We start from the raw sequence: 25,213 nt of genomic DNA on the forward strand, positions 1-25,213 counted from the left end.
TTTTTTTTTATTCAGTTTCTCTGTTTACGTTAGTCTGGTCACCGCGCATTGCTGCTGTTTATATTGGCCAAGTGTACAACATTGGGCGATATTGGGTTTTTCGTAGCAAAAGCGTTCGATTGAGTGAGTCAATAAATTCCTGCCAGTCGCCCAAGTGCAACACATTTGTCCGGCCATCAGCGATAAATAGTTGGCACGCCCCCCTCCCTACCCGCCGCACATGGCTCGGCACTCCTTTCGGCCAATCTGTCTGGTCGACTCTCTGGAGCTTTTGTTGGCCAAAAAGTTTCGTGTGAATTTAGTGCGGCTCATTAAGCTGACCGTTCACGTTGCACGTCATGTATTTGAGCCCAAGTCCAGAGCGTCACTCATTCACTCATGTGTGTAGTGGCTGTGTGTGTATGTGTGTGTGAAGCAATGGCTTTTCGTTACCAACTTCATTACGTGCCAATGATGAGCAGGAAATTGTTTGCGCCATTGTCATTCGCAATGTCATTCGGGCAAATGGAGAGCGAGTGCGAGCAAACATTTCATCCATTTTGCCATTTGTCAAACTTTCCTTATTTATATACGCACATATATTTATATATATTTATATATATGTATATATATTTGTTGTGCTTTAAATGGACGCGCTCTCATTAAGTAAATTAATGCTGGGTATATATTCATTAAAAGTGTCAAAGTGCGCACATTAAAATATCATCTAAGGCGACAGCCAAAAGCCGGTGAAGCCCAACTTTTTATACCTTGCAAGACATTGAAAATACGTAGAGAGGGTATATAGGTATTTATGTAAGACGTGCTAAAAATAGGGTACAGAAGCTATAGAATATCGCTGGGCAAAGTGTAAAGGAAATGTTCCCAAATCTCTTACGTTTTCTTTGTTAGGTCAATTTACTTCTAGAGCCGCCCGAGAATATAAATTAATCTGGCTAAAGAGCCGAGTCCATGTGACTCTGTCCATCTACATAATTGTCTTTCTGTTTCTCTCTCTCTCTCTCTCTCTCTCTCTCTCTTCTGGTCTGCCTATTAATAAATTTGTTCGTGTGCCTCTCAGATTTTGCATCTGTTCTCCGTATTTGTGTTTATTTCTGCATAGTCTGCATATCTCAAGAGCTCGATTCATCAAATTTTAATATATATATCGATATATCTATAGTAAACATAGATATCTTGCCACCGGCAATCTGTTTATATAAAAGCCCATAATTAATAAATAAAAATAAAATATTAAATATAATTAATAAAAATTAATTATAATAATAATCACAATAAAAATTAAAAAAATCAAATTTGTGCAATTAATTAATTAAATTAAATTAAATAATTAATTAATTAATTAAAATAAATATTTTACCTATTAATTTTTAAAAAATTTTATTATTATTAATATTAGTTATATTGGAAGTTTACATATTTTTAGCCAACATTTTTTTTGTGTTTTGATACAGGGTATCTGCTAGTCGATCACTGCCATGTCCAGCATTTCTGCATGTTCTGTGCCTTGGATTTTAAGGCTTCGACTTTGTCGCGTCTCGATTTTTATGCACAAAACAAACATTAAAGACGCATAAAATGTTGACGCAGCGCAGCTTTGTTTGCTGCTGTTGCTGCTCATAAAAGGAATGACACACACAGACACACACACACACAGCCAACACGCACACACACATTATTAGTGTGTCTTCTGGCAACTCATAAAACTAAACCGCAATTCATCAGTAAATTCCTTCAATTTTTGTTTTTTGCTTCTACTCGATAGTAATCGTTGTTGTTGTTGTTGCTGTTGTTGTTGTTATTCTACATATGCGCTGTTATTTCTAGCTGCTTGCTGTTGCTGTTGTTCGTTGTTATAACTGCAAATAATTTAGTGCGCTGCCTGAAAATATGCTAGAGTTTTATGTGGTCATAAAATGCCAAAAATTGTTTTTATTATATGTAATTATTATGTTATGCATGCCTCCCACTATCGCCCGTCGCCCCCCAACACACCGACTCATCGGGCCAAGTCTTTATCCAGTTTATTGCCTTTGGCATAAAGTTCACTGTGAAATGAACTGTTGATGCGAGCATCAAAAATTTCGTATATCTATCTATATGTACATTTAGTTTAGCCCCTAACACGTTCCGCTCTTAAGTCTCGGTCGATTGTCAGTTTTTTGGCCATTTGTGTAAGCCAAATTATGAAACATTTTACGCTGAACTTTTAGCCATTCGAAACAATGACAAAAAGTCAACAAACTTTTGCTTCGATTGCCCCTTCGCAGAGCTGCAGCAGCAACATAAAATGCAGCACGTTTGCTGCTGCAGTTGAGGGTCGATTCGACTCGACTCGACTCGACTTTATGTCACGCATTGTAAATGGCAAAAGCTTTCTCCATCTTAATGCTCCACAACATACACATACACACACACACACACACACACACACAGAGTCACACTATCTGTGTTACTTTTGAACTGCAACGCGTTACGTGCTGCGAGGATTTTTGTCAGCTGCAACTGCAACTGCTGCTGCAATTATTACTCCTGCTTCTGCTGCTGATGCTGCTGCTATTGCATTAACTTTAACTTGCTAGCTCATTAGGATGATGTGCAGTTAGTGCAGTTATTAAGCGCATAGCTTCTAGATAATATAAAAAATAACAGCGCTTGAAATAGAATCGCAGCTTGCATAAAAAGCTCTATATAATATTAAATAGTTGCTCTGCACTAGGGGAAGGATATTTCTTTGTATGTTAACAGGATTTAATTTTTTATTGAAGCTCTGCTTCAGTTAATTAGTAGAAAAATTTAGTGCTTAAAAAAAAGAGAGAAAAGCTTATGGTGCAAACAAAAAAATACTTAAATAATATAATAAAAAATAATAAAAATTAAAAAAAACAAAATTTAATTTCTTTTCTAATGTATATATATTGTATATAAAATTCATTAAATCAGTTTATCATTAGCATAATCTCCAGCTCTATACCTATTTATTGCTCTACCTTCTCTACTTAAATTTGTATCTCTATCTCCTTCTCAACACTGTTTCGTACCTGTATCTCCATTAGAATCTTCATCACACTCTCTCCATTTGCGTCCATCCCCTCTCTGCCCATTTCTTTTCTGCTTTTTATATACTAACAGAACATCCATCAATTTGTAATATATATTTACTTCCAATTTAAACTCTTCACATTGCCCGCATTTTATTTAAAATAAATTTCCAATCTGTATAAAATTCAATTGAAAATCTCATAAAAAGAAGCAAGAGAAAATAACTTTAAATCGCAAATGCAACAAAATCTTTTTGTTTATAGCCTAAGACGAAGAATATCTCTCTAAAACAAAGTAAACAACGGAATTGCTAATACTCTATATGCCTTTTTCGCTCTCTCTCACACTTCTCCCACACTGTGACTGTATTTACAGCCACTGAAATTCATGCTATGCCTTCGCTTTTCATTAGCCATTCAAAGAAATAAACTTAAATCAGTGCCACGCGTCGTATGCGTAATGTGAGGCAGGACTTACCAAGTTCCTTGCCCCACGAACAATTGGAACAATCAAAGTTTTATTGTTGTGCAAATATTGAATAAGGAAATGTTAAAGTGCCAACGCCCTTGAGTGACCCCACATAAGCCACAAAGGCGACAGCGGCAGACTAGAAACTTAAAAGACAATCACACAAAAGCCAACACAAAGCATAAAAAGAAGTTAGCCCAAGAGTGGAACGAAGGACTATTCTGTGAGTGGAGGATGGGGGCGTGGTCTGGTGCTGACCAGAGCAGCAAATGAATGGACGGCGTAATAATTGCAGACGCCGGGACGCGTCCAAAATGTCACGTACTGGCAATAAACCGCTGCTAATTTACGATGGACCCCAATAACAAAGCTCGCTCGCTCGTCCAGCTCAAAACGGAAATCAAATGGCAAACGAAGCGCTGGCCTCTCTGTCTAAGTAGTCGGGCCACTTGGCCACTTGGCCACTTTGCTGCTTGGCCCGGCCAATATGCCAGAGCTAGAGCCAGAGCTGGAGCAGCAGTTGATGCCCAATAATGTTGCATAGAGTGGCCTGGTAGAAGCTGGAAGTCGTTGCGCCTTGTGGCACGTTACGGCGACTGCATAGAAATGGCCTTCAAAAACGAAACGCAAATATCGAAAATGGCATTAAGGGCCAACGCATAGTAGACTTGGCTTAATGCGCATTAGATGAAAGACGCATAAAACAGACTATAGAAAAGGGATGAAAAACCAAAAGCGTGCTGCAGCGACTGAGCACGCTTGACGGGGTGATACGCTATACATGGAGTTATATTGGTTATAGTTAAATATGAGGTACTCATGTTAAGATCTACTAAATGCATTTGCTGATATCATTTTGATATAGTTTTTTTGAGGATCCTAAAGCATTTATGACTACTTCATCTACTAGTTCCTAACTATGATTTACATCTATTTACATAAGAATATAACAATTCTTATATATGCACGGAGCTTACGCATATTGGAAGATTGTGTGATCTCTCATATTTGTAATAAATTTGTATATATCTTTTAGACACTTCAGTGGCTTATAATTTAGGTGAATCTGTAACTTTAGCTAAAAGTAAAATAAAAAAAATATGCTTGAATAAATTTATATTTGACCTCATTATTAGATTTGACCTCAACTGAAACTCTTGCTTTGATAAGCAAATAGATTAATCGAATAATTACATCCTCTATAAATACAAAAGCGGCAAATATTTTTTAAAGACTTTTTATATGGCATCCATATCATATTTATTTATATCAAAATTTAAAATACAATAAATAATTCAAATAATAAATAATACAATAATTTTTTCTCTTTTTGGCACTTTTTTTTTTGCTGTTTAAAATCGATTGTTTTTCCGAAAAAAATATTGTATTTAAAATGTGGCAAAAAAAAAATAATATTCGAAATACTAACTGAACAGTCCCAAATCAATATCTAGATCATAATCTTTAATATCTCTAATATGTATTTGCCTTTATATATATTCCACCAAATCTCCTCTTGCCTTATCACCTGCTAAAATACCCTAACTAATTAATCTCTCGTATATATTGCACGAAATCTTCTTCCCCAGCCTTGCCCCTCACTAATATACCCCATTTAAAATACCCATTAATAGTTTTCCTAGGGTATACAGGAAGCAACAACCCATATAAAAAAAGCTGGCTTTCTTTTCTATTGGACATTTCGGGTCTGACCCAACCTGATTCGCACATTGCATTAGTCATATTAAAAACTTGCTGAAATGCAAAGCTTTTGAGGCCCGAATAAAATGCGGCATTGTTAAGCATTGCAACATGGCCGAGTGGCTAAATGGATTTCCTGAGCCATTAACGAGAGACTGGGCAAAAATACAAAATTTTACAGCGTAGCTCTGCAGCTTCACTAAAGCGGCAAAGATGCAACAAAGTAATTTAAGATACAGAAAGGTATAAAACAAATTTGTGCAATTCGAATGATTAAATTGCTGCAAGCTGAAGGCGCAACAAATATCATGCAACAGTTCTGATACAATTCTTCTTATTATAATTTTTTTTGTTTTGTTAAGAGAATCCTTTTTCGAGTTCGAATTGCTTTCTCTTAAATTGAAGCTGTGTAGACTTTTGCGCCGCGTAACTGTATAAGAGAATGCCGCTGCCGAGTGTGGCAGGCGCAGGCGCTGCTGCAAGTGTAAAATGAAAAATCAGCTGCTGCTGTTGCTGTTGCTGCCGCTGCTGCTGCTGCTGCTGCTACGGTTTGTGTTGCTGCTGCCATTTAACAGCAAACGGCCACATTGAGGCAGTTTGTCAATAGTTATGCTTGGGTATAGGTTAAAGACGCATGTGCCGCCGACAGCAACAGGATCTACATTAAAGACTGAAACTCTCAATTTCTAACAAAAACAAAACAAAAACTTGTGCTACAAATTTAATGAAAAACAAGAGAAAAGCGAAATAAATAAAATACAAATCAAATATGAAATTAAAGCCAAAATCAAAATAAAGAAAATCAAACTTTTTAAACTGCTTAAAAGTGAAACACTCGCCCGCATAATTAAGACATAAAACCGTGAAATTAAATACAACAAAAAATCAAATACAAACACGCACACACAGGCAGCTGCCGAGATTGTGGTCGCAATTTTTTTAAAGCTTGTTGTGGCGCGCTGTTGTTGTTGTTGTGCTCGTTGTTGTTCCATCTCGTCTCGTGACACTCGGCATAAATATTTATGTTGACGCATTTACCTGCGGCGCTGCAGCGTCGCTAATGAAGCGCACGAAAATGAATGTGAAAGGACATAATTATGCTTATGTGTGAGTACTATGAATAAGAATTCAAATACAAATATACAAACAGATATACATATTTATATATATATAAAAAAAATATATATATATATACTTAAAACTAAGACCAAGGTCAAGCCAAAGCGAAGCACTTCAGTTGCCATAAATCCTTAGGGCAAACAGCATACGGCTAGAACGATAGCTAAAATGCTGTGCAGTGCTGCAACTGAGAAAGCTGAGAAAACCGAATTGCAACTGTGGAGAAATTTAGCTGTATTTAATATTCCATTTATTTTCGACTTTGTGGGTGGCTTTAAGACATGATCATGAAATGTATAAAAGCTTGTGATTAAAGCTATAAAACTGCAGAAATAAATATATATACTATATCCAAGTTATCTCATGAGAGTTCTATAACTATATTTAATTGTATTTCTATAACAAGCACGGTCTTTCTAGCTCTCCTTCTGCTTTTATTATTTCCTTCTGAGATTTTAGTATAATTTATATGGTCTTAGTATAGGAGATCATATTTTATAGCTTAATTCAAACAGCATTAACATCAGTTCTGATCGTATCTGATTCATTTATATATTCAAAACCATCTTTACGAAATTCGATCATTGAGAGTCTTACTAATATAGCTAACTTCCTAAAAAGCACAATTCTTTTATTCTTTCACCTCTTTTATAATGTGCCAGCTGCAACTTATTTTTCATGTTGCAGGTCATAGATCCAAGAAAAGCTCAATAAATTAGTTTTATATTTTACAGACTTCTTTATCTTGCGAAGTAACTCAGATTTTACAAATAAATAATAGTAATTAAATATTAATAATAATTCTACTATATTGTCAATGAACTGCTACATTATATTATAATAATACTCTAACATTCTATCATGCAATATTTGTCTTTTATATTAAATTCCAAATATCTCTAACAGCTGCTTTAGAGTACTGTCCAACATTGATGCTTTCGACTATGATATATATCACTACAAAGCTCATGGTGGCTCTGAGCAGCATTTTCACTTTAGTTCAAGTAGAAAAACTTTAAATCTAAAATCGCAATAAAAATCGAAATCACACAGAATCCATATGCTACTGAAAAATGAACCAAGCTGCTCAGAGACGAAAACAAAATCATTAAAACTTTGGTATAGATAACTCTTATACGTATAAACGCCCCACAGTTCTTGGACATATTCCCAATAGAGTATCTTATCTTTGCTTAGCTGCGCTCTCAACTCTTTTCCTCGCAATTCACGTTAAAACGGCTAACAGCCAAAGGGAAAAAAACATTTCAATTGCTTTTATTTTAGTATTTTTTTTTCCTGTTCTTTTTTGTTTCCTGTTTTTATTGCAATTGCAACTGCTTTTGTTGGTCCTGTTGTTGAGTTAATGGGATTTTGTCTGGCCTTAGGTCTATGGGTCTGTGGTCTGCGCGCTCGCAACAGTTATTTAGTTCAATAACAAAACTCTGCTCGCTGCACTCGTGTATATGATGAAGTCGGAGTTGTAGCAATTAGTGGACAAACTTTATGAAAAGTTGCCAATGCGCCTGAGTGCAGTTCGTTGTTCGGCTTGATGGGGCAATTGACAAAGTTCTTCAACAATGTCCAATGAATTCAATTTCAATTTCATATCACAAACGAGAGAGAGAGAGATAGAGAGAGAGAGAGGGAGAGAAAGAGAGAGTGGGAGGAATAACTCTGCATCATAAAGCTTTCCAGCTCTAAAATAAATCATAGCATTTGAGTGCTCTACAGATTGTCAGCCATTTAGCTAACTAAATTTAATATACATATTTAATTAAAACATTTTGCTTGATAAAAGCCACTGCTAATTGGCGCATTGTCCAGCCACAACTTCTAGTTGGAGCACAGCAAATAGAATTAGAAATAATACAAAAAATAAAATAAAATAAAAGCCAGATGGAGTAGAGAGATAAAGGCTAGAGCTAAAGATTATGCTGACACAAATGACAACTAAATGGGCGGCCTGGGGGCGTGGCAAACACTGCTGCGGGTGCAACCTCGCTCACTCGCTCTTTGTCTGTCCGTCCGTGGGTCGCTCTGTCCGCTCTGTCGGTCTGTCTGTCTGTGTGGCAGCACATAAAAAGGCTCTGCCAGTTGCAGGCATTCAACATATACAAAACTTTTTGTATATTTATTAGACTATGAATTAATTCAAGTGTGAGTGAGTGTGTGTGTGCCGACTGAGTATGTGTGTGTGTGTGTGTATGAAAGGATTTCGAATGCCTCTGACTGTGGCTGCTAAGTAAACGCGCGATTTTCGTACTATGCCCCGCAGCGAGCTGCTTGCAAACGTCAGCAAAAAATGTTTCCATTTTTTTTTTTACATTTTTATGTTTTATTTTTGTTGTTTTTCTTTTTTTTTTTTTTTGTGTGCCCGTCCTTTACATGTTGCGGCTCACAAGCACCGCCAAGCCCGTCTTGTACCTCTATGCACAGGGCATAAGCACAGCGCAAAAAATGTATGCTATTGCCTTGTCATAAAGAGCAGCAACAACAACAACAACTGCAACAGCTCAGCACAAAAAACATCATTCGCGATTCAAAATTAAAAGCGATTCGCACAAGACAAAAGAGCGAAACTAGATGCCCAAATAAAAAGCAGAAATACAAAATACAAAAAAAAAAAAAAAAAATAGAACACCGAGCATAAAAAGCAGAAAATAAAAGTTGACCCTGCGCATCGGACAAACAGTTAGTTGCATTTATTAATAGTCAAGGCAATGCATATGTTGTGGGCGTGGCTGGGCGAGTGGGCGGATTCTCGGTCTCAGCAGCGATTACCTTGACTATGAAAATATTTCTCACACATGAGCTGCTTGGGCGCATCGCCCTGTCTCTGCTCTGCTGCTCGCTGGCTTGCATTTCCTTCGTCCGTTAGTAGCATTAACATTTTAGCCAGCCAAAACGACACATATATACACATATATTACGACACATATACATGTATGTATGTATATACACATACATATACATAAGCCAACACTTGAAACCTATTTTGAGAAGCTAATGCGAGGGAAGCTTCTTGAGAACTCAAGCAAAGTTTTATATTATCTGTGAGTTGATTAATATATATATTATTGAAGTGAGCAAACATACAGAGAATATTTAAGTTAGCCAAGGCGTATTTGAAGCGTGCGGTTTGTCTAGGGAATTTCTTGCAATTTCTGTGGAATTTGAGCCTCATTTTAGAAATTTAAAATATTCTTTATTTGACACATTCTCTCTCAGCTTCTCTCGCTTGATATATCTTTATATCTATCTCTCCCTCTGTCTTTCAAATTCCATCCTTCTGTCTCTCTTTCTGTGCCTTCCTGTCTTAATTCCTTCCACTCTCTCTCTCTCTCTCTCTCTCTCTCTCTCTCTTACTGCCTCACTTTCTCCCATTCTCTCTCTCTCTCTGTTTTTCTCTTTCTCTATCTCTTTCCCTCCCTCTTTCTGAATCACTGCCCATCTCCTTCTATATTAACCTTTATCGCTCTATCTGTCTCGCTCTCTCGCTCATGTTCTCTCTCTGTCTCTCTCTCCATAGCTCAGCCTCTCCGTCTCTCTCTTTATCTATCTCTCTGTCCATCTACTTAGCTCACCCTCTCTCTCTCTCTCTCTCCTTATCTCTGTTTCTGTTCCGTGGTGTCGATCTCCTGTTTTCCATCTCTCTCCACCTCTCTCCCGCATCATTGCCATCAATATCTAAACTTTTCTTGAGTCGTTAGTACCAAAGATAAAAAAAGAGTTAAAAGCCAACAAAACAACAATAAAAACTTTATTACTTCCCTAAAATGAATTGAAAAAAGTTTTATCATGTATTAATTATAGCACAACTTTATGTGCAACCTTCGCAATTCACCTTAGCGGTTTACTCAGTCTGTGTGTATCTTTCGCTGGCCTGCAACCGCACACAATTCTAACACGCACACACACACTCTGACACACACCAACACTGATGAGTGGCAGTGTTTGTTTAGTGTTTGTTAGATTGCTGCTTGGGCGGCTGCTCACCTGCCGTGCACCTTGACACAGACAAAGGTCACCTAATGTGTTGCATTCTACTGCACACAAAAGGACAAGTGGCGCCCCGAGAGACGGAGAGACAGAGCTAGAGAGAGAGCGAGAAAGGCGACGGCACTCTGTGTGTATTAAATGATTACACTTATGCAAAAGGTCTGCACACACCTGACTTTATTGTTTTTATTATTTTCTGTCTTCTTTCTTGCTGCCATGCAAAACAAGCAAAAATAAACTTAGTTGACAAACTCAACTCGGCAGCTTTTAGCTGCGAAACGGCGGAGTTTTCAACTCCGAGCGAAACTCTCCGGGTGATTCGTAGGGCAGTCGTCGCCGATGCTCCGGACGATAACCAGTGTCAGGCAACGCCTGCACCACTTGCCACAGACCCACCAGCAGCAGCAGCAGCAGCGGCAAAACTTGTTGTGTTCCCAGCAACATTTCGCAATGAATTAAAGCTCATGGAATCGCAATAGGCGATAATCAATAGAGGCGGGTGATAAGAAGGCTGTCAGTTGAGGTCATTGCCAGATAGCTACAGAGATGGAAAAACACAGAGAGAAAGACAAAGAGAGGGAGAGAGGGAGCGAGTTGTATTTCTATTGAAAAGGTGTAGTTGCATAAGCGGCTGCTACACTGCACTACAAGCTGAGAACTGAGAGAGGAGCAGCTTTTCAATTGTAATCTCTTTATTCAATTAAGAAAGGTCAGCGTGAAGTGCGCTACAGTTTGAAAGCCATTAGCGACTCAGTTTAGCTGCTACACTGTACTACAAACTGCACAAATAGCAGCTTAACGGATTTTCATAGAATTAAATTTGTATAAAATTTAAAAAATTACTAGAATTAAGAGTTTATATAATTTAGTACATTACTGTAATTAAGAGTTGATCCAATGGAATAAACATTGTAGCATTATGCTACACTGTACTACAAAGTTTTAATGGAAAAGTTGAGTATTAGTGTTCCAAAATGAGGTATAGTACTTTAACACTATACAACATATTTTAAATCCATAAATCGGATTTCATAGTACTTATATGAATATACAGTGAGTAATATTAATATTCGGTTTTATGTTCGTTTGTAGTTGAAAAAGAAAAAACAAAATAAATAAATGAAAAAATATTAATGTTACTATTATATATATTGTATTATATTATTTTTTGCCTTTAAAAAATACTAACAATACGCCCTAAACTATAAGCTTTAAAGCCATAAATTCACTTACAAGCCGTTGGCTTTAAACTAAAATATTTATGGGTTTTAGTGCTGCAACTATAGTTCATCGATAGATAAATCCTAAATTATATTAGGCGCACTTTAAAAAGTCATTGGCTATACTTTTATTTTTATTTTTTTTTTTCTGTTTTTAGCCATGTCTTTTGCGCTTTGTTGACCAAATCAAATAAGGTCTCATTTTTGGTTGCTTTTTAGACGCGTTTTTTGCTGTCGTTTCTCAGTTTTCATTTTTATTTTTTATTTCAATTTTTGTTAACATTCAACTGACAGAGTCTTTCTCATTCTCGAACATTTCAGTTTACGTGTTAAGTGCTTGGCAAGCACGATTAAGGCGCTTTATCACCCGCAACAACGGCAGCAACACGAACTGAAACAAAATCAACAGCAACAGCTGCGACGCCAGCAGCAGCAGCAGCAGCAACAGCAGCAGCAACAAAGGCGCTTACGGCAGGCCTTGTCGCAGCAGCAGCAGCGGCAACAGCAACTGTTTTAAGCACTCGCACATACACTGGCACGCCCACTGGGCGTTAAGTAACAAGCAACAGCAACGGCAACAAGAACAAGAACAACATGCTGAGCACAATGACAACACCAGCCACATTGCTTGAGTTTGGGGCAATTGGTGATGTCCCAAGCATTTTGGAAATAGAACTGCCAGCCATATTGTTCAACGAGAGCCTCTTCATTGAACTGAATGGCAGCCTAACCCAGCTGGATGCTGGCAGCGGCGTCGGCAGTGGCGCCACCAACAACATCAACATCAACGGCAACAACAGCAGCAGCAACAGCAGCAGCGCAGCCAGCAATTACAACACCGGCAACTACAATGGCAGCATTCTGCTCATCAACGGCAGCAGCGGCTACAACAGCAGCAACACCAGCACCACCACCAATGCAGACGGCAATCTCACACAGCTGGAGGAGGAGCAACGTGTTGCCAATGAGCGTGCCGCAGCTGAATTTTGGCTATTGGTCAAAATGATAGCCATGACCGTTGTGCTTGGCCTAATGATACTCGTCACCATTATTGGTAAGTAAACAGAAATTCACAATCATTCAGATACTTAAGGAATCGGACAAGTGCATGCCCATCGGGTACCATCGACTGCATAATACTCACTCAGGCATTAGATTACTAAATGTAACATATGGGCTCTGCCACGCCTTCTTCTGCCTGCTACATGAATTTTAATCAAATTATTCTGCCTTGACATTCCATTGTCAATGTTTTCAGGGTATTTAAATATAATTTTATATATTAAATTTCTCAAATCTTATCTGTATCCCAATCTTGATCTAACGGCATTACTAGGTTAGGCCTTGCCGCTCAAACCAAGTTTTATATAGAGTTCTCTCTACATCCCAAAGCCAATCTTCCCCTCCTCTCACACATCAGCGAGCGAGCATATTTCGATTCATGTCTTAAAGCAGCTGCTATCATTTATGTGGCAAGTAGCAAGTAGCAAGTGGCAAGTGGGTGTGGCATGCTGCCAGATTTTGTAGCCGTTAAATTATTCTCAAATTTATGCCGCCAAGAGGCAGGCAAAAAAAAAAAAAAAAAAAATCCGAAAAAAAGTAACGTTGCCATATCGTCCAAACTGTAAATGAAGTGAAATTTATGATGCAGAAGATTTTTATTGCGCTGCTTGAAAATTTTATTGATTTTTGGCTTACGAGAGATGATTTGCTGCCGTGAAGTTTTCGCTGAGGCGGAGATGGATGTGGAGCGGAGAGAGCAGCTGGTGGCCGGGGCGGGCACGTAGAGGGGGGGTATTTTCGGCTAAGGCTGGGCGTGGCAGTTATGTGCTTAGAGTGCGCGCGCGTTTTAAAAAGCTTTGCGTTAAACGTCGCACTTAGCGACGAGCAGCGGAGAGTTGAGTCGCATCCTGTAAGTCCTTGCCAGCCAAGGACGACAAACGACAAGCGACAAAAGCAAACAAAGTTTTCACAAAAAAAAAGTGTGTGTATGTTGGTTTTTTGCTTTGTTTTTTATATAAAAATACATTTTTTAGACTTTATGTTGTTTTTGTTGTTGTTGTTGTTGTTGGCATCGACACGTGAAAAGCTATTAAAAGCGCGCCAAGGCGTCAAATGGAAATTGTGCAAACAAACGCACACAGCCTTAGCAGCACACCAACACAGGTACTCATAGAAAGGGAGTGTGTGTGTGTGTGTGAATGTGTCTGTGTGCGATACACACGGCGTATGCGCAACATTCGCCACTGTGGCAAACGCCGCTGCTAGCATATGCAAATGCATTCTGCTTGGCCCTAGCACGACGAGCACTGACAAAAACGTTTTGATAAACTACAGACAGGCGCTCAGCACTAGCAACAACAACAACAACAACAGCTGACAGACAAGCGACAACAATAATAGCAACAACAACAACAACAGCAGCTTGACATACCGACATAGTTAGAGACGAGCATCGGGTTGACAGAGGCAAAAGGCTTTTGAATGCCGCCGTGGCAATTACAATTTGCCAACTTGCATCATTTGCATCGCACAGAGAGATTGGCAAGCAGAACAACTGCCCCCACCCCACCCCGTTTCGCCAGTTGCAACTTGCCCCAAAGGCTATCGAAATTGAACTTGGCTCAGTTTGAGTAGAAACTCTGTGTGTGTGTGCGTGTGTGTGTGTGTGTGGGTGTGGGTGTGTGTCGGCATGTGCTATGCCATGCACAATTGCCTGCAATTAGAAACGTGCTGCAAAGGCTGATTGATTTTGGCATAATAAAACAGTTCGTCCAGTACTTTAGTTGCTCCCATTTCAATAGTGTTTAACAGCTACGACTACTACTACTACTACTAGTACTACTACAACTACTGCTGCTGCCTGCAAATCTAAGTTTTAAGTTCATTGACTATCTATCTCATTGTATGCAGCACAAAAGTCGAGCGAATTAATATTTAATGCCATTCAAGCAAACAATTACAATGCATTTTGTTGAGTCAAGGCAATTAGTTAAATATTTAAAGAACTAAACGAACCAAACAAACTTTTTAATAGGTTTGAACCATTTTCATTTACGAACGGAATTGCCGCAATGCCTAAAAACTTGAGCAAAGGAAATTGTTGCATTCCAGCTTTGTATAAAGGTCATGCCTAAAAGTATATGTATACTTGATAATACTAATTAAATATCTGTCCGTATGTATAAAGGATTTAAACGACATAACTGCAGTAAAAGCCGACAAAATTCAGCTATATTCATAATAATAATAAATCATTTATAATCAAGAACAACTTTTATTCCATTTCATAAGCCTCTAGTCGAGACTGCTCGACTACGAAATCCCCTGAACCCTACGAGGAATTGATATATCAATAATTCTTCGCGTTTTTCTGTTCACATAAGAAACACACACAGACACGCACGCATAAACACGCATGGGCGTGAATTTAGTACGTTAATAACTTTTTTTGTTGATAGACTAACTTCGTGAAACTTTCACATCGTGATTATAACATTTAAATGCATGCATCCGCCAAAGCACAAGAGTCTTGTATTTAAAATACGCCTTTTACAAATTTAAACTTAGTTAAGATAGATGCATGACAAAAGCTGAATGCTACGAGACTCGCTGGAAGGTGCATTAATAAAACTTGTGGAAATATTGATCATAGTGTGCTCGTTCAGAAAAAGCATAGCCCCATGAATGCCTCTGAAACTGTGGGCCAACTCTTCTAGTGAATGTGACAAAAAAAAACTTGAAACTTGAGTTAGGGCAGCTGCATGACAAAAGCTGAATGCTACAAGATTCAATGTAGGCTACATTAAAGCCAAGGACTGAATAATATGAATTCATTGTTCATGAATTAGAAAACATATTAATGATTCACAGAAATATAAATGCGCTTAGTTTAGATCTTCTAGCGAATTTTTGACAGAAGCTAAATCCGATGGGTCTGCATGACAGAAGCTGAATGATATGACACTCGACGGATGGTACATCTACGAAACTTGTGGAAATATTGATCAGAAGTTGCTCGCTAAATAAAAGGCATAGCCTTATGAATGATTAATGATCAACTCGTCTAGTAAATGTGACAAAAACAAAACTTGAAACTTGAGTTAGGGCAGCTGCATGACAAAAGCTGAATGCTACAAGATTCAATGTAGGGTACATCAAAGCCAAGGACTGAATAATATGAATTCATTGTTCATGAAATAGAAAACATATTCATGATTCACAGAAATATAAATGCAAGCGCATTTCTTCTAGCGAATTTGGCAGAAGCTAAATGCGATGGGGCTGCATGACAAAAGCTGAATGCTACAAGACTCGATGTAAGGTACATGGCATTGGCCAATGGCTGAGTAATATGAATTCATTGTTCATGAATTAGAAAACATGTTCATGATTCACAGAAATATAAATGCGCGTAGTTAAGATTTTCTAGCGAATTTTTGGCAGAAGCTAAATGCGATGGGGCTGCATGACAAAAGCTGAATGATATGACACTCGACGGATGGTACATCTACGAAACTTGTGGAAATATTGATCAGAAGTTGTTCGCTAAATAAACGGCATAGCCTTATGAATGATTAATGCTCAACTCTTCTAGTGAATGTGAAAAAAAAAAAAAACTCGAAACTTGAGTTGGGGCAGCTGCATGACAAAAGCTGAATGCTACAAGACTCGATGTAAGGTACATCAAGGGCTGAGTAATATGAATTCATTGTTCATGAAATAAGAAACATGTTCATGATTCACAGAAATATAAATGCGCTTAGTTTAGATCTTCTAGCGAATTTTTTGCATAAGATTAATGCGATGGGGCTGCATGACAGAAGCTGAATGATATGACACTCGATGTAGTACTGTAGAAGTCATCCATGAAACTTGTGGAAATATTGATCAGATGTTGTTCGCTAAATAAAAGGCATAGCCTTGAATGATTAATGCTCAACTCTTCTAGTAAATGTGACAAAAACAAAACTTGAAACTTGAGTTAGGGCAGCTGCATGACAAAAGCTGAATGCTACAAGATTCAATGTAGGGTACATCAAAGCCAAGGACTGAATAATATGAATTCATTGTTCATGAAATAGAAAACATATTCATGATTCACAGAAATATAAATGCGCTTAGTTTAGATCTTCTAGCGAATTTATGGCAGAAGCTAAATGCGATGGGGCTGCATGACATAAGCTGAATGATATGGCACTCGATGTAGTACTGTAGAAGTCATCCATGAAACTTGTGGAAATATTGATCAGAAGTTGTTCGCGATATAAAAGGCATAGCCTTATGAATGCTCAACTCATTTAGTGAATCTGATAAAAACAAAACTTGAAACTTGAGTTGGGGCAGCTGCATGACAAAAGCTGAATGCTACAAGACTCGATGTAAGGTACATGGCATTGGCCAATGGCTGAGTAATATGAATTCATTGTTCATGAAATAGGAAACATTTTCATGATTCACAGAAATATAAATGCGCTTAGTTTAGATCTTCTAGCGAATTTTTTGGCAGAAGCTAAATGCGATGGGGCTGCATGACAGAAGCTGAATGATATGACACTCGACGGATGGTATATTTATTTATCTTTCAGATCCATAAAAAAATCCAAAACATTTATGCAATAAAAGTTCTCAACAGATCATTTCATTACTTAGGTTTATTTATTGTCAGCAAAAAATCTGTTAGGTATACGAATTTTTCACTACAATGATTTGAGGCCATAATCGTTGTTGAAAATTAGTGCATATCAAATAAACTTCATTAGCTGCCTTCACAAGGAACCCAAACCAAAACCGAACTCGAGTCTGCTTCTTCAAAATTGAGTACTCTGTAGCCAGAAAACTCAGAGTGAAACTCAAAGCTAGAAAGCACATAAACAATTTGACGAACCACATCTGAAGGCAGTGAATATGCAAATCCCATTTTATATTTAAATTATTTTATACATATGTATGTGTATGTATAGCATATAGATACATATGTCTGATTTATTACTTCATTTCTCTTTCGCACTCGCAGGCAACGTATTTGTGATTGCAGCCATTATACTCGAACGAAACTTGCAAAATGTTGCTAATTATTTGGTCGCATCTCTGGCAGTTGCTGATTTATTTGTTGCCTGTCTCGTCATGCCGCTTGGCGCCGTCTACGAGGTAAGCTGTTGTTGTTATTGTTGTCTTTGTTGTTGTTATTGCTATACTATACTATATTATTGCTGCCTGTGTTGTGCAAGCGACTCTGGTTTTGTTGTCGCTAGCAGTCGCTGCAACTGCTTCAAGCACAAACTTCATTACCCTAATGGAAACTTGGAATGAAAAGCGTGCAAATGAAATTACGAGCAAAGAGTTGACTTTGCCCCGCAGCAAGTGTCACGAACGCAACGGAGACTGAAGTCGATGTATGTGTGTATGCATGTGTGTGCGTGCGTCTGTACGCGTGTGCATGCGTAATGAGCCATTGCGCGTTGTTAATTGTTGCAATTGCGTCATCTTGCCAAAGACAGCGGAGAGGCAATGACATAATTTAATTGCATTCATTCCCGCTGGCAAACACTGAAAATCCATGTGCTTGCATTCAATTTAATTTAGATAAGCAACGGCTGGATCCTTGGACCGGAACTCTGCGATATTTGGACATCCTGCGATGTGCTCTGCTGCACAGCATCCATATTGCACCTGGTGGCAATCGCGGCAGACAGGTGAGTTATCTATTGTGTTACTCAGTTTACCTGTTGCATAAGTTGTGAGTCATTTTTTTTTTCTTTGTGGAGTGAAAGTGAAGTGAATAAGGTCTTGCGTCTTGCTAGTTTATTATTCAGTTGCTCATAATGTTAGGGGTGGCTTATTCTTGTCATTTGCACTTCTTGAAAATGCAACTCCTCCTCTTTTTAATTCAAGCTGAATTATGGCATCTAACCATTGTCAAAATGATGGATTAGAAGCATGTCAAAGTTTTCGTTTGCTTAATGGTAAATTTATGGGCAATAAACAGAAGTATATAGCTATGAGAAAATGGATTTTCACAATATAAAGGTTTTTGGATAATAGAGGGCGCTTATCGGATCGTGATCAGTTAAGCTTAGATCGCTCACTTATTGAATTATGTATATGAACTAACTTCGCTCTTCATCATCAGTCTTCAAATATTCCGAAGTTTATAAAAAAAATTTAAGAATTCTATTTATTTTTCTTTTCTTCTATTTTTATTTGTTTATTTTAATTTGAATTTTTTTTAGTTTATTTTTTATTTTATTTAATTGTTTGTTTTTTAAGATATTCTCCAAAATTATTTGGGTTTCCTGCATACATATTACGGGGCTTGGGAAATTTGTAATTTAAGAGCCGCCGCTCGTCTAATAAATCAGTTTGTAAGAGATTTAAGTTCGTTCCAATTTCGCTGTCCCGATGTTCGATTCCAGCTTTTAGATCGTGCTAGTTAAATATCAGCATTAAGAGAACCATAGTTATTATTATCGCCATTAACGCTCGCATAATACAGATGCCTGTGCTCTAACAGTTATGACAGCTAACTCTATATTGGCTCTTGTGTCTTACAAGTCCTGTAGAGTAGACGTTCTTAAACAGTTAACAACAGCAAAAAAGTTTGCCTGAAAAATCTCGTTAGCTCACATACATACATATATGTACATATATTTATCAACTTGTTTCCCACTACTGACTCGTTAGTGTCTTTTATTTACTCATCCTTTCCTTACTTGACTTCTCACTTTCATTTCATTTGTATGTCTCTCTCTCTCTGTCTCTCTCTCCCTCTCTCTCTCTCTCTCTCTCTCTCTCTCTCTCGCATCTCGTTGCATTGCAGATACTGGACCGTCACGAACATTGATTACAACAATTTGCGTACTCCGCGACGCGTCTTCATCATGATATTCTGTGTGTGGTTCGCTGCGCTGATTGTCTCGCTGGCACCGCAATTTGGCTGGAAGGATCCCGAGTACATGAAGCGCATAGAGGAACAGAATTGCATGGTCTCGCAGGATGTGGCCTATCAGGTAACCAGAACAACGTTTGACTTCTGTGTGTGTGTGTGTGTGTGTGTGTGTTAATTCTTTATTTACTTGATTTTACTTTTTCACGCAGATATTTGCCACATGTTGCACGTTCTATGTGCCGCTGTTGGTGATTTTATTTCTGTATTGGAAAATCTATTTAATTGCAAGGAAACGCATACAGCGTCGCACACAAAAATCATTCAATGTGACATTAACGGAGACCGAGGTGAGTCGAATGGAACGGAAATGGAGTTTGGGTTTTGGGTTTACAATTAATTTGATAAATTTTCTAGCTAGTTGCGTAGGATTGACAAATGTTAAATAATAATTCGAGTCGTCGTCTAATGAAATTTGAGCCAAAAACCATGTCTTGTTGCCATAATGAGCGTGTCATTAACCGAAACGATAATGCGAATCCTTTGCCACCCATTAGGGCCGGGCCCAAATGAGCACTTGAAGCAGCCAAAAAGTTTGCACTCAACGATTTATGTGCGTGTGTGTGTGTGTTCGTGGGCGTGGGCGTGGGAATGTGCGTGTGTTGTACTTTGGCTAAAAACAAAATGTGCCCCAGGGGAACAACTAGAAATGCTTAGGACAGCTTCTAAATCAAATACACGAAAATAGCTAAAAGCGAATTGGAAATGAGGGAATAGACAGACAGACCGATAGACAGACGTCGAGAGATAGAATGAGAGATAGATAGATATATGTACTTAAAAGAAAAAGGGCATGGTGGGGAAAGTTGAACTCTTTTTGCCTTCACCTGTTAAACGGCGAAATATAATTAAATTTTGCAGTGCGATTCGATGGCACGTGACGCGCCCAAGGAGCAGGCTGGCAAACGTCGTTGGCGGCGCGAACAACTGGAGGATGCCGAAAATGAAGCTGGCCAACTGCAGAGACGTTCACGTAAACGAATTAAGATATGCTTTGGCCGTAACACAAACACGGCCAACATCAATGCGGGCACCGAGGGCGCCGTGGCACGTTCTGTGGCCGCCATTGCCGTTGACTTTGCCAGCCTGGCCATTACGCGGGAGGAGACTGAATTCAGCACCAGTAACTATGATAACAAAAGCCACGCGGGCACCGAACTGACGACCATCTCTAGCGATGCCGATGACGTAAGTAGCCGCTGCAACTTGAGTAAAACCGAACTGAACGGAACTGAGCTAGTTACCTGTTCGCTATTAGCTGTGCTCAAATGTTCCAGCTGCTCAGTTGTTTCAGCAGAACGAAGCTAATTGTTTCTATTTGCTTTGTGTGTGTGTGTGTGTGTGTGCACATTCTTGTCTTTGTCGCTCAATGCTTTGCTTTTTCTCTCTCTCCTCTCTCTCTCTCTTTCTCTCGTTTTTTGTCTCACTCTCACCCTTTTATAGTATCGCACGAGCAATGCTAACGAAATCATAACGCTCTCACAGCAGGTGGCCAGCGCCGCACAGCAGCATCTAATAGCATCCCATTTGAATGCCATTACGCCGCTAGCACAATCCATCGCCATGGGCGGCCAGCCAACGGCAGCAGAGGGGGCTGGCACTGGTGCCACAAGTCCCAGTGGCACAACTGTTGGTCGGGGTGTACTGGCCAGCATTGCCAATCCACACCAGAAGCTGGCCAAACGGCGCCAGTTGCTGGAGGCGAAACGTGAACGTAAAGCAGCGCAAACATTGGCCATCATCACCGGCGCCTTTGTCATCTGTTGGCTGCCCTTCTTTGTCATGGCCCTCACAATGAGCCTGTGCAAGGATTGCGAAATTCATCCAGCAGCTGCATCGCTATTCCTCTGGCTGGGCTACTTCAATTCGACGCTCAATCCGGTACGTATATAAGAGAACAAGCAGAAGAACAAACAGTTACGAAGTGAAACCCCAAAAGATTTGTCCATCTGTCCGCTGCAATACGTCTTTGTCCTGCGTCCTGTGTGTAACAAATGAGTCAAGTGTGGGTAATTCTGATTGGATGATTGATCCACCATATATATACATAAATCTCAATTGAAAGTAGTTACACAGAACATAAAATAAAAGAAGCTGTAAATTTTGTTAATATTCAGTCATTTTTCAGCTTTTTTTTTTGCCATTTGAGAGAAGATATAATCAATTCCCAGTTGACTTAATTGAAGCATTGCAGTATTTTCATACAGTTCTCTTTCCAATTGAATGATTGTATAAATGAATAGTTTTGTCAAATCTCTCTTTCTCTTTCTCAATGCATGCATATGCATGACTATTTGCAGCAGCTTAAGCTGCTTTAAAGCTTTGCAAAAATATGGAATTTAATGCATTGTAAATTGGCATCTAATTGGATGATTGATGCTGCTCTCCAGACAATTTCTTAAGCAAGAGAATATGCTTGAGTTGAATCGAATAAATTAGCGTAGAATTGATATAAAAAATTTCATTTGATATTCAATTTCCTTAGTGAAATCATAAATATATTTTTTATATTCTAAAACAATATATATAAAATATAGGCTATAATATGAAAATGTTCTAATACTCAAAAATATACTTATAATTGATATTTTATCAGCATATGGATATATCATTGACTTACAATAAGAACCTGCTCAGTTTTAGCCATTATCTCCCATCTTCTAATACACATTCAACTCCTACTTACACACAATAATTCCCCCCTTTATGCAGGTCATCTATACCATTTTCAATCCAGAGTTCCGTCGCGCCTTCAAGCGCATTCTATTTGGACGAAAGCATGCGGCACGAGCGCGCAGTGCGAAAATTTGATTTCAACTGAAAACCAACGAGGACCAGTATCTGTAAGCCACAACCTAAACCAAACAGGTGAAAGCAAAAGTTACTAAGAAACTAACAAAGCGAAAAAAAACAACAGGCATAACAAACTCACATAAATAATTCTGTATATAAACTCAAGAGATATCAACTCAGATGCCAACTGATCACAAATGGCATGTAAAAATGGATATGTAAATGAAACTGGATATGGAATTGATGTTAAAAGGCATTACAGTAAAATGAAACTATAGTTAGGTGTTTAGATTTGTAGTTTGTAGTGCGTTTGACGATATTTTTAGCAGAGACAATCCTAAGTACATGTACGCGATAAGTAATTCCTAAACCTACCTTAACGAATAACACACACGTGCCCCAAACTAGCAACCGACAAAGAAGCAGAAATCCAAAGCAAATAGATAACAATTTTTATAAGCTATATAGAAGATGTTAGCTGTTAAGAGTAATCACACATACACACACATACACACAAATGTATTCGTATACGTATTTGTAGTTGATTTATATATTTAGCTATATGTATGTCTATTTAATTTGTAATATTTCTAAAGTCTTCCCTGTGTCTTAAAGAAAATGAAAATGAATAAATCTAGATATGTTTAGCATATAAGTTTAGCAAAGCTTGGAAGATTGGCAATATTTGTTGTTTAGCATTATCTGTGTGTATATGTGCCCAAAAATATATATAACTTGATATATATGTATACATATGTATATGTATATCGATTCCATTACTGATAAGGCTGGGTCCAACAAACTTTGTACGCTTTCAATTGTTCTGTGTTAGTTCTCGTAGCATAAGCAAAAGTCAACTTTTCTTACCTTTGTTCGCGTTCAATTAAATAACTAAATGAAATATTGGAAAATTGGATGAGAATGGCAAAATAAAAATCGGCTAGCCGAAGACTAAATACTCTTGCAGAGAGCAAGATAATCGGGTTAATACAAGTCGAGTAATTATTAGCGCATAAAATGTCCTCCTAAATATCTATAGCATACCTCTAAGGGCATATATTATAAAGCAAGTAAAAAAATCTACAACTTTACTGCAAGAGTATTATTAAAATTATCTATTCTAAGTAATTTGTAACGAATTTACACACGCACACACACACAGACACGATATGAAAGTATCTGAATGTTGCCCCGAGCCAATTTACGAGCGTAAAATTCCAAAAAACCGTAAAACAAGATAACAAAAAACAGTTCGTAATTAAACTGAACATACAAAATAAAAAGCCACTTGATATGATGTCGGAATTGTGTAATCAAATTATGTGAATTATTATTATTCACATAGCCAAAGCGAAGTCAAACTTTTTGGCCTGGGCAACGTCAGGCACAGGGCCTGAACTGTGAGCACATGCAACGCAGCAGAGTGCTGAGTCAGACACGCACACACATATATACATACATATATAGATGTAGATATGCATATACATATTTGCACCTTTCATATTTTTCAGCAAAAAATAAATATTATTTCATTTATTTGCGAATTTATATAGTGCTGCACGACCATTTTCATGGCCAGGAAATAATTGCTTTAAATATTAAAATACCGAGAGAAATTAGCTCATTCAATTATGAAATTATTTACAAATTAAAGCTAAAGTTCTCATGAGTCCAAAAAATTTCAGGACTTTGGGTATTCTGTTAAAATATTGTTAAAAATTCATTTAAAATTTATAGACCTTAAATATGTCGTCATCATAAATGATTAATTTTTTATGGAATTTAATATATATTTTATAAATGATATGAAAGCGTACAGACCTAAATCTCTTCTTTATCATAAATGATTATTTGGTTATTAAAAAAAATTATTTAATTTAAATTTAATTAAAATCTAATTTGTTTTTTTTTTAATTTAATTTTTTTAAACTAAAAAAAATATATTATTTCATTTTATATTAGTTTGGTCAAATATATATATATATATATATATATATATATATATATATATATATATTTTATAAGAAAAAATTTATTTTATTTTATTTTATATTCATTTGTTTAAGCATTCAATAATATAAAACCTATTCAGTTTAGTAGCACTTTAAAATATACTATGTATTTTAATTTGAATTGATAATACAAAAGAACTTGAACAACAACAAATGATATTAGATGTAATCCGAATACGCTTCAATGTGCATAGAAAACAAATCTAAAAAAAAAAACTATATACATAATTACTGATATATATGTATATATATAAATAGATAAATATAAATAGATAAATATCAATATTCACACTACTCATGTATATTAGCTAGTAAGTAGTTTGTAAGCCTAGCGGTTTATTACCAAGTTTCTCGTCTGTGTGTCATTGCTAAAAAAAAACAAAAACAACAACAACAACAAATCAAATTCTCGATGTGTACTTGATGTCAAAGTTATTAAAAATTGTGTTTTATCAAGACGTTTCGAGTGCGTTTTATTCAAATTCGGACAAGCATATATAGTATATATATTTACATATATTAATATGCCACAACTCTTGCCGCATTGTTGTGTGTGTGTGTGTGTGTGTGTGTGTGGGGCAGGGGTGGTCGGGCGGTCGGTTGAAGCTTTGAATTTGTTTGCACTCAACTCAACTCAAAATTGACAAACTTTTCAACCGCACGCACGTAAGCAAATGCCAGCGCATCGGCCAAATGCCAAAGTTCAAGTGCAAATTGTGTCAAGTGTTGCAGAATTCGGAATCGGCAACGGACAACAAATCGGATACAGATTCGGTATACGAATCGTTGTGCGTGTGTGTGTGCGTATGAGTATGAGTATGCTTGTGTGTGTGTGTTTCACTCATGGAGATGGATTACGCATTGGCATTATCAACACCGGAACAGGCGAAAGCCGACAAATGGCCCAGAAATGG

The 25,213-nt window shown here is 37.6% G+C and overlaps 1 protein-coding gene across 2 annotated transcripts; it reads left to right on the forward strand.

The window, feature by feature from the left end:
* Positions 1-5,777: 5,777 nt before the first annotated feature.
* On the forward strand, positions 5,778-24,757 carry 5-HT1B (5-hydroxytryptamine (serotonin) receptor 1B). Of its 2 annotated transcripts, none has more exons than XM_018011727.2 (9): positions 5,778-6,318; positions 11,871-12,603; positions 17,566-17,699; positions 18,135-18,244; positions 19,369-19,558; positions 19,647-19,784; positions 20,356-20,682; positions 20,980-21,375; positions 22,207-24,757. In XM_018011727.2, the coding sequence occupies exons 2-9, from the start codon at positions 12,144-12,146 to the stop codon at positions 22,303-22,305; spliced, it is 1,854 nt and encodes a 617-aa protein (XP_017867216.1). In that variant the 5' UTR covers positions 5,778-6,318; positions 11,871-12,143; the 3' UTR covers positions 22,306-24,757. The 2 variants fall into 2 exon arrangements, with proteins under 2 accessions (XP_017867216.1, XP_017867215.1); XM_018011726.2 differs by having other exon boundaries at positions 5,779-6,318; positions 20,938-21,375.
* The last annotated feature ends 456 nt before the right edge of the window (positions 24,758-25,213 follow it).

The sequence above is a fragment of the Drosophila arizonae genome, chromosome 5 (genome assembly GCF_054131065.1).
Source record: "Drosophila arizonae isolate 15081-1271.41 chromosome 5, UAZ_ARI_1.0, whole genome shotgun sequence".
NCBI lineage: Eukaryota > Metazoa > Arthropoda > Insecta > Diptera > Drosophilidae > Drosophila > Drosophila arizonae.

What these genes read in the sequence shown, in the direction of transcription:
- 5-HT1B (XM_018011726.2), top strand. Translation starts at nt 12,144, where the DNA reads ATGCTGAGCACAATGACAACACCAGCCACATTGCTTGAGTTTGGGGCA. An exon ending in GATACTCGTCACCATTATTG is followed by an intron (nt 12,604 to 17,565) that starts GTAAGTAAACAG and finishes TCGCACTCGCAG; the next exon opens with GCAACGTATTTGTGATTGCA. An exon ending in TCAATTCGACGCTCAATCCG is followed by an intron (nt 21,376 to 22,206) that starts GTACGTATATAA and finishes CCCTTTATGCAG; the next exon opens with GTCATCTATACCATTTTCAA.